Source organism: Hipposideros armiger, unplaced genomic scaffold, assembly GCF_001890085.2.
Source record: "Hipposideros armiger isolate ML-2016 unplaced genomic scaffold, ASM189008v1 scaffold_1192, whole genome shotgun sequence".
In the NCBI taxonomy this organism is placed as follows: domain Eukaryota; kingdom Metazoa; phylum Chordata; class Mammalia; order Chiroptera; family Hipposideridae; genus Hipposideros; species Hipposideros armiger.
In genome coordinates this window covers 235,312-245,435 of record NW_017732542.1, presented here as the reverse complement: position 1 = coordinate 245,435, position 10,124 = coordinate 235,312, and the positions used below count along the sequence as shown (strand labels likewise).

The following is a 10,124-nucleotide window of genomic DNA, read 5'->3' as shown; positions in this document are numbered from 1 at the left end:
AGGAAGCAGCTATCACACATGGTGTTGAGAGAACATAGGAAAAAGTTAGGTTTATCAGAGCTTGGAAGCTTAGCAGGGAGACTGCAGAGTGGGACTCAGATCTTGTGGGTGGGGGCTAGGTGGTGCTGCCTGACTGGCAGTAGTATTCTCAGGGCCACTGAGACTGATTCCGGATGATACAGTGCTTACTTCATTTACTGCTTTATATATGACTACTAGTACAATACCTGCTATATTGTTGGCAGTCAAATATTTCTTGAATAAATGAATGTATTCTCCAATTCTTGTTTACTCCAGACCATTCAGAGTAGTTGACAGGCAAGTCAGTTACTTCTGGGAGCTATACTAGTTGTAAGCTCTAGTACTGTGTTCCTTTTTCTGCACAGCAGACTGGAGGATAAAATAATTTGGAGGGTGGATGCAACCTAAAAATGTAAAGTCAACAGTTGCATCCTAGTTTCTCTGGCCACAGCAGACCCAAGAGTGGGAATCGCATGCTAGTGAGGCCTGGTTGAGTGTCTCCACTTCCTTAGCACTTCCATTGACTTTCACTGGCTCTTCTCATTTATCAATTTTAGTTTCTTTGAGCTGGTATCCAAAACCCTTCAGTAATTGATCAACCCCTGGGCCGTCTCCTCCTTCTCCACCATGAATCTCCAGTGAAGTCAGGCTGTCCCAAATGGGTCACACCCAAGCCCACCTCTTTACCTTTGCTCAGGTTCTTCAAATACCATGTTTTCCCCAAAAATGATTTTATTATAAAATTACATTAATTTTTGCTCCAGCAATCTACATTTATTCATTTATTCATGTACAAAAATCTACATTTATTCAAACAGTCATGTCTGGCTGATGATCTTTTTTTTTTTTTTTAAGATTTTGTTGGGGAATTAGAGGAGGGGAACAGCGCTGGGGAATTGGGGGAAGGGGAACAGACAAGTTGCTGTTGTTTTGTTCAGTGTAGTTATGAAGGATGTTGCTTCACTGGCCCACATTGGCCGCTCATGGTGGCTCTTGGCAGCTCACACCAGCTTCCAGCCGCTCACGCTGGCTGCCAGCCACACATGGTAGCTCATGGCAGCCAGCTGCAGCAGGGGCTGCAGCCTATGCCGTCGCCAGCGACTCACGGCAGCCCAGTTCCAGGCCGAGCTGTTGTTCACCATCTTAGCTGTAGAGGGCAGTGTCACTGGCCCTCATGTGGGATCTGAACCAGGGCCCTGCTGCTCAGAGCTGGCGTCCCAAGCCAGCTCTTAACCAACGCGCCACTCGGCCGGCCCTGGCTGATGATCTTAACTGGGGCTTATGTTTGGGATAGGGCTTATGTTACGAGCATCCTGAAAAATCATGTTAGGGCTTATTTTCCAGTTAGGTCTTATTTTCGGGAAAACACGGTATGTTAATTTCTGTCTAGAGCAGAGATAAATATGTGGCTCTGGGAACTGGCCTGCACAGCTTGTCCTAAGGGCCATGGTCAAGGACACTGTATGCAGGGAAATGTGGGGTGGCCCCAGTAAGGCTCAAACTGATGAAACACTGAAGTATATTATTGTGTCCTGCCTTTGCTCCTCCTTCTTCCCAAAAATTTAAGAAAGAAACACTTTCTTTGAGGTGGAATGTACATTCTTTGCTTGTATTTAACGCCTCGGAAGGGCTCAGCTAGAGACCACGTCACTTGCTTTTCACCATAACTTAGCGAGTGTACTAAAACCTCATGTGCACAGGCCAAGAACCATAGACAATGTACCAACAACCTTCTACCTCTGTATACATGGAGACTTCACAAAAGCTTAAATATCTATGCCTTGTTCTGGATCAGTAAGTTTTGTTTTGTTTTTTTCTGCAAGGATTAGTAAGCTTTAATTTTGGTTCTTAGTGCTCTCCAAACTCAGCCTTCCTTTGACCTGTAATCAGAGCTTCCCGCAGTCCCTGTATTATACTTAAGCCTGTGATCTCCCTTCTCGGTGATAACTCAAACCTTTCCTGCCCAGTTCAGTTCCTTCTCTCCCTATTTCCTGTCCCGTATTCCTTCTCTGCATGTCCTCAAGTAAGTTCTACTCTTACATCTTCAGGACCCCTGCAAGCTTCTACATGAGTATTAAGTTTCTCATGGAGAAAGTTATAACCAAAGGCCAAGCAAGTAGAGGAGAAACCCCTTTATTTTCATCAGAAATAGTAATGCTTATTTGTAGAAACTGTTTACTATAAGAGAGAAGAAACCAGGAACTGTGTTGAGGGAGATATTAAGATGAGAAATGTTACAAAATTAAACTGGATGTTACACTTGCTAAAAAGTGACTTGCTTTCATTTAGTATTATGCAATGACTTAACCTATTATTCTTCTTTTCCTTTGTTCGGTTTTTGGTGGTGGCTCTGTGACAGAGTAGTGATCTGCCCTGAAGGTAGCAGTAGTACATAACAGTAGGTACCTAGAGGTCAATTATTGGTTTAGAATAGATCCACGCTGTTAAACTCTAGATGTGCTCCCCATGAATTGGGAGAATATCTTCTCTAACATGGCCCAGAAACAGTTCTCAGGCATCTAGCCACCCATTCTCTGTTCAGAACAAGGATAACCTAGTTTGCTGGCAGGATTTATGGGTTCTATAACCTTCTGCCCTTCAAAGCAAAATTGAAGTTCACAGTGAGACAGGATTCCAATTTGTAGGCAGAGATAGAAGGAGGGTTCAGCATTCTTAGGCTGATTCCTATTCCCAGACATGGTTCTTGAGATCCAGTTGTCAACAGCTAATCCAGGGATTGGCTAGTAGACCTCTGCACAGCAGAAGAAGCTCTAAGAAACACATGCTGACCTAAGGAATTGGTGTGCCTGGTTTCCTACATACTCAGCGCATTTCTTCCTTCCTATGATGTATCTCTTCTATGTGTACCTCCTGATGGCGGATAAGGGCAGAGTTCTTAGTAAAGCTTTTCTCACACTGAGAGCACTTGTAAGGCTTTCCCCCAATGTGGGTTTTCTGGTGGGCACTGAAGTGGGAGCTGTTATTGAAGCTTTTCCCACACTGCGCACACTTGTACGGGCTCTCCCTGGTGTCGACCCTCTGGTGAGAGCTAAATTGGGAACTGTTATTGAATCTCTTCCCATTGCACTAATAGGGCTTCTCCCTTTTGTGAGCCCTCTGGTGTACAATGAGGCTGGAGCTCTGGTTGAAGCTTTTCCCACATTCCCCACACTGGTAGGGTCTCTCCCCTGTGTGAGTCCTTAGGTGGGTAGTGAGGTTGGAGCACACACTGAAGCCTTTCCCACATTCACTGCACTTGTGAGGCTTCTCTCCTGTGGATTCTCTGAGGCTGAACAAGATAACAACCTCAGCTAAAGCTTTTCCCATGTTCATGATATTTATTAGAAGCTTTTTCTAGTTCGGGGGCTTGCTGGTGGTGAGCGGAGGGAGAGCTCTGAGAGCAGTTTTTCCTGCACCGATGTGCCTAAGGCTTCTCCTCAGTCCAGAGTCTCTGGTGACTCATCCTCTTCTGGGATGAAGCTCTTTCCTCACTCTCCCGTGGAGAATGTTACGCTGTCGTCTTGACACAGGTTCACCCTCCCAGCCTGTTTTGAGCTCAGAGTGCCAAAAATCTTCTCCACTAGACTTTCTCCATAAAGGCTTGTTCACTTCTTCTGAATTATCCCATTTTGGATTCTCTTTTTTAATCCCATTCTTGATCTCAAAACCTGAAAGAATAAAATTATATTGGACTGTGGGGAAGAAAAACAATGGAATGAGGAACAAGTTAAAATTAAACTACCACAAAGAAGAAATACCTAATTGGAATTCTTCATGTGAATGAAGAATTAAACTTAACCTCCAGTTTCTATAGTCACAGGTAAATATACCCTAAACTCCAGCTTCAGTGGCTCCTTCTCCAACCCCTGTGGACTCCTATTCTGCTGACTCAGCTCTCCAGACTCCCTGTCATTCCATCTTGGCCAGGAGCAGCACACTGTAGGGCTTTGAACTTGGTGTGACATTGCTCTGGGGTCTGCAGAAGTCCCTGATGCTGGAGTCGTCCCCCTTGGCTTGAAAATCTGGCTGCTCTGCAGACAGGTCTGGAGTATTTCATGAAACAGAATTACTCGGAATGCCCAGGAGCATCTTGGTCTCCTCATAGCCCCACTGCACACGTGCTGCCAGGGAACAAAGAACACAGGGACACCAGATTTTAGTGCAGGATTTTAGCAGCCCAACATGTTATATCCTAGTTTCTCAAACTATACAACTAGCTGCCATCAATCCTGGAAGGTATCTCACTGTGGGCTTTTTCTCTGAAACAGAAACTTTCAATGTACTAGATAAGACATCTCCAGCTGAGGAGTGTAGATTATTTCCTGACACTGCCATTTGTATTTCTCTTTAATTATCCTGAATCCCACGCATCCTCCCTGAGAGATGACTCATGATAAGGGCAGTGCTCACCTGTCTCCACACTGGTGCGAATCCCTAGGGGCATGTGGCCGCATAAGAGAACATAGTGAACAGGGGAGACGTGCAGGCTCTGGAGCCACTCTTTCTGCCCTTTACACAGATACCCCTGGCCGCACAGATAGGCCCAGGCTAGAGCCTACTGGAACACTGTCCGTTTGCACAGTGCTCACAGGCGCAAGTCTGCGGTCCTGTAATGTGCACATATCCACTCCCACTGGGGTTTCCTTTGTGGGCTGATGTAACTATTGGAGAACCAGCACTTTATCATCAGAGGGATCAGCCTCTGCTGATGCAAAAGCATGGGATGTGTCCCTGTGTCTCCTGAGCCGGGGTGGGTAACAGGGAACTGGCCGTTTGCGAATACCATGGCATCTTGGACAGAATCTCGGTGCCGGCTCTACTGCATCACCTCAGGGAGAGAGAGGCGCTCGAGGCTCTCCTCAGCCTCCCTTAGAAATGTAAAGTCATCAGAAGGGTCACCTTAATTATCACCAACTGTCATTCCCTCCTTTTCTGCAAGTTCATATTTGGATAAACATTTTGTAAAGAAAGGTTAGCTGCTGGCTGGCCAAGTGGCGCATTGGTTAGGAGTTGGCTTGGGACGCCAGCTCCGAGCAGCAGGGCCCTGGTTTGGATCCCACATGAAGGCCAATGATGCTGCGCCCTCTATAGCTAAGATGGTGAACAGCGGCTTGATCTGGAGCTGGGCTGCCATGAGTCGCCAGCAATGGTGTAGGCTGCAGAGGGGCTGGCCGGAGCAGGCGTGAGCTGCTATGAGCCGCTGTGAGCAGCCATCCAATGGCCAGCGACCCAATCTGCCTCAGCTGGGAAGAACACAATGATCACAATACCAACATGGGCCAGTGAAGCGATGTCCTCCACAACTAGACTGAAGAACAAAAGGACAGCAACTTGTCTGTTCCCCTTCCCCGATTCCCCAATGCTGTTCCCTTCCCCCAATTCCCCAATAAAATCTTTAAAAAAAAAAGTTTAGCTGCAATTTTTCCTAGTTCAAGTAAACAAATTTAAAAATACAGACATAGATCTTCTGAGTAGTGTCTTTTATATGTCTTGCAAAGAAGTGCTAAAGAAGAATGTTGAGCATCTAGTTACTAAATTGCTTGATGCTTTCAGAGAGGAAAAGGCTACTTTTTCCCTAATTACTTTCCTCTTGCTCTGGTCTCACTGGCAGTCCCACCAGTATTCATACAAGGAAAGGAGAATCTCAAATGTTCGACGAAGTGAAAGCTTCTATTTTCTCAAGAATTCTCTTGGGTCAGAACTTGTATCTTCTTAATTAACACAGAAGACTAGGATGATGTTTAAATGTAAGAGAAACCCCAAATGCTCTCCTAATCTTCCCTTGACATGGAGAAGATGGGATAGAACACACACAAATGAAATCTCTGGATAATCCCCAAACTCTTTGCAGCCAGTGGGTGCCAATTTTCTCACCCACCAACATTTTGTAAATTTAGTTTATTAAGGCAGTCATCAGTTGGCATTTGTCTTTAATCAGCCGTGCTGTAGTTCAGTTCAATAATTTAAAGAAGAGGAGAGACACAAAGGGCTTGTCAGTGGATTTTAAAGGGAAAGCAAGGCAGGATGTTTTCTGTTAATTTTTCTCTCATAATAACTAGCAAATAGGAAAGTTAAGATGACTTTCTTACTGACGTGCACTTTTTTCCTGCCCTCCATTGCCTTAGAAAAAAGACCTTTTTATGATTTTAATTCCGACCCGGACGAGCCCTAGGTCCCAAATGGGGGTGCTGGTCAGGTGTCCAACGCAGAAGCAAACTGTTCAGAGCAGGATGATGATGGTAAGTCTCAAGGTGGCTGAGTGTTTGACCACTCAAATCAGGGCTCCATGGCAGACCAAGGGACCTGTGACAGCTCTAGTCAGAGTAAGAAATATAGCGTACAAATGGACAGCCTCAGTTCTGAGAGCTCTACTCAGCACTTCCGGAGCTTCCACTCTCATGAAGCAGCTGGACCTCGTGAGGCTGTTGGCCAACTTCAGGAATTATGCCTTCAGTGGCTGAGGCCAGAGGTCTATTCAGAAGTGTGGATCTGGAACTGCTGGTACTAGAGCAGTTCCTGACCATTCTGCCCAGAAACACCCAGACCAAGATAAAGAATCACCACCTACAGAGCACTGAAGAGGCTGTGGCCTTGGTAGACCCCTTGCAGAGTGAATCTGGTCAAACAAGGAATGGGCTGAGAAGGATTCCCAATACATACAATGAAATCGGATGAAGGTGAATATATGGAGGGTGGGGCAGTTAATTGAGATATAAGAGGAATTAGGTCAATGATCTATTACTCCTTTAAAGCTATCTAGGGCAGGACCTGAAACCACAGACCCGCAGCAGTGTTCATTCTCCAAGTTTCAGAGATCCTGGCAGAGACTTCTCTGGCCTTAGAGAAAGAGTTGCTTTTGGCCCTCTTTGGAGCCAGCGTTTATGGAGGGTAATAAGCCCAGTCTGGCTTGGCCTAGCCGATAGGTCTTAAGTTTTTTGAAACAAAGGGCAAAAAGGAGTTAGAAAGGAAGGGGCAGATCCAAAAAAGGTAGACCGCATAGAACCAAAGGAGAGAGGATAGTAAAAAGTAAGAGAAACTCAGCAACAAGGGAAGACTGCAGAGGAGGAAAGATGAGAACGAAAACAGGGAAATAGATTTCAAAATCCCAACAGAGTGGCTGAGAGAAGAAGGATGCTAAGAACTAGCGTCCTTCGTCCCATAGACAGGAGCCTCCCTTAGTGGTTGGTCCTTGGCTCAGCTGTTGAGTGGGGGTCAAGGGTATGCCTTTGGGCAGGTGGCAGCACATCTCAACTGGTTTCAGGCCTACTGTGAAGAATACAGGGTAGGGCATATGTTTGGTGTCCAAATCATGGAGGGATGTTGAAGCCTGAATCTTTCCTCCCCTTTTCTTCTCCATTTTATTGCTGTCTTCTGTGAAAACCTTTCCTGGCCATGGGGAAAGTCTGGTTGACAGGACAGTTTTTAAAATTCATTTTCTTAATCTTTTGACAAAACTGAGACCACTGAGGCCAGGTTGTAGTCAAGAGAGAAAGGCTGTTAAGGCAGCATGAGAGCAGGCAGTCTGCAAACCCTGCTAGTGGTCTGACTGGGCTCTGTGCAGAGGGGTGGAGGCCGCTGTGTTGGAGCGCTGGCAGTAGCCACATTATTTCTCCTTTTATTCTAAATTTCCCTGACTTTGCGGATAGATCTTTCTGGAAAATTGGTGGCCCAATGTCTCTTTTAAGTTTTTGTCATTTCCTTTAGTGTCTCACACTTCCCACAATCTGAACTCTATGCGTTTCCTCCTCTACCATGACTCCCTAAACCTAAAGTAAATTCTGTGGTAACAAGAGTGGGAATTATTTCCAGGTTGCTGTCCATGAGCTGAGAAAGGAAGCAGTGCTCTTGGGAGAAACAGCAGAGGCCCCAGGCTTCAGACTGAAGCCAACAGAGTTCCAGCCGTCAGTGGGCACATCCCAGGATGAAGAACTTCGGAATACATATCAGGGTGTACAAGAAGAGCTGAGCAGAAATACTCATAAAGAAACCGAGCCTGTGTGTGAGAAGGGTAAGGAGCTTCATGATAATTTCTTTCGTCCGGGAGCTCAGCCAGAGTGCTGTGAGCATTTTCTGGGTGCCCAGCTCTGGATCTGCAAATATAGCCACATTAGCAATTAAGATACACCCCTCCCCGCTAAGGTGTTCTCAGAATAGACAGCTGTGGGTGATGGTGGGGTTTGGCCTAAGGTACAGATATATCCAAACCACAGAACTGTGGTAACTACACCATGAACTCTTAGAAAAGTGCAAAGAGTGGAGGGCACCTTATCGCATAAAATACAGAAGCAATTAGGATCAGAAATGGGCTGTCAGTGGCATAATGTGAACACATTGTGTACCAGGAAAAAATAATAAATGATAAAAAAGCTACATTTCCTATTGTGCACTGGAATTCCTAAGTATTTCATTGGCAATTCTATTTAGTTTTTCCTTAACAGATTAATTCATGTCATCAAAGTAAAATAAAAAAGGTTTTTATTTCATTAATTTCACTAATGAAAGCAGGAAGCTATTCTAGGATCTGAAGATACTTGGTTCTTATTATCAATGACAAGGCCACCATCTGGGCATCACACACCCTTGTAAAGCTTTCCCATCTCTACTGAAAGAATCAGGATCTTCTATAATTTAAAAATGTGCTCAGGATGTTCATAGACGCGAGAGAAATTTCCTGTGGCTCTTTTCTACCCACAGCTGTACCTGCTCACCAGACCCTTGCCTTTCCTGAGCAGACAAACACCAAAGACTGGACAGTGGCATCTGAGCTCGTCTTGCCTGAGTCCCAGGTGAGCTGTGCTTTCCAGCTGTTGAGGGCTGCCTTTCCCACCTGCCCATGATCCGCACTGTCCAGCAGGTGCTCAGAGGGATGTTAGCCCTGATACTCTCCTAGGGACCTGGACACCTCTCGGGGTGTTTGCTGCTCCCTTGCCTCCTTCCTTTCTCCCTCCTTTCTTTAAAAAAGAATCATGTGCTCTTAATTCCTTCAGTGCCTGGCCTGCTATGCAGTTCAAGGGCCAAATGGCAGGGCTGCTTCTGGAGTGGTAGGTACTGAGCTAAAGCCCATTCTCTTCTTTAGAGCCTGTTGACATTTGAAGAAGTGGCCGTGTATTTTTCCCAGGAAGAATGGGAGTTACTGGATCCCGGTCAGAAGGCCCTCTACAATGATGTCATGCAAGAAAACTATGAGACTGTCATCTCGCTAGGTAAAGATGCTCCCCTTCCCTTTGCGTGGATTTGAATAATCTGACATGGTCTCGGCATACTGAGAACGCACTTCTGTGTAAGTATCTCTGTTCCAGTAGCTGGCTGCTTCTCAGCTAGATGGTATGTGTCGGGGGAAAGGCATATCCATGTCACCTGGGAGCTTTTTCGAAGTTGACATTCCTTATCTTACATAGCATTCTTGATCTCTTTCCCATGTTCCCTGCAAACCTTCTGTCTCATATCTATGTTTTCTCAGTAAAGGGCCCCTTCATTCACCCATTGTTCAGAGCAAGAAAAATACATCATCCTTTCCTCTGATATTGCCTTCATACCCCACTATTAGTGCATTAGTAGTCTTCTTGACTCTACCTTCACGGTATAGCCTGAGTGCAACCATGTATCATCCTCTTGTGCCGTGAACATCCTGGTCTAAGCCAGCAGCACCTCACTCCAGGCCCTCCTCAGCAGCTCCTAACTTGCACCACCTGCCACCACTCTGCCCCCCCACAGTCTGTTTTCCATGCAACAGCCAGAGTCTTTTAAAACCTGATCAGATCATGACATTTCCCTGTTTCAAACTTTATGATGAGTTCTCATGACATTCAGAATAAAATCCAAACTTCTGTTTACCAAGGACCCTCCAGGACGTGGCCTCTCCTCACCTCCCTGCCCTCGTCTGCTGCCACTCATGCCCTTGTTCAGCCCTTCCTATCTGCACTGCTCTTGCTGTTTTTTGAACTTACCATTTTCATTTCTACTTTCCCCTTCCCTCTTCTGGCAACTTTTCTGCCACATGTCTAAACTCTCACCTTTTTTTTAAAGATTTTTTATTGGGGAATTGGGGGATGGGAGCAGCGCTGGGGAATTGGGGGAAGGGGAACAGACAAGTTGCTGTCCTT

The 10,124-nt window shown here is 45.7% G+C and overlaps 1 protein-coding gene and 1 pseudogene across 1 annotated transcript in view; one reads left to right on the top strand and one right to left on the bottom strand.

The window, feature by feature from the left end:
• Positions 1-2,795: 2,795 nt before the first annotated feature.
• On the bottom strand, positions 2,796-4,465 carry LOC109376757 (zinc finger and SCAN domain-containing protein 32-like; annotated as a pseudogene).
• Positions 4,466-6,251: 1,786 nt separating this feature from the next.
• The window catches only part of LOC109376763 (zinc finger protein 75A-like), an 8,623-nt gene continuing 4,750 nt past the window's right edge, over positions 6,252-10,124 (top strand). The window contains 6 exon segments of the mRNA XM_019632874.1: positions 6,252-6,324; positions 6,327-6,506; positions 6,509-6,656; positions 7,830-8,029; positions 8,716-8,807; positions 9,098-9,224. Coding sequence (XP_019488419.1) covers positions 6,252-6,324; positions 6,327-6,506; positions 6,509-6,656; positions 7,830-8,029; positions 8,716-8,807; positions 9,098-9,224 — 820 coding nt within the window.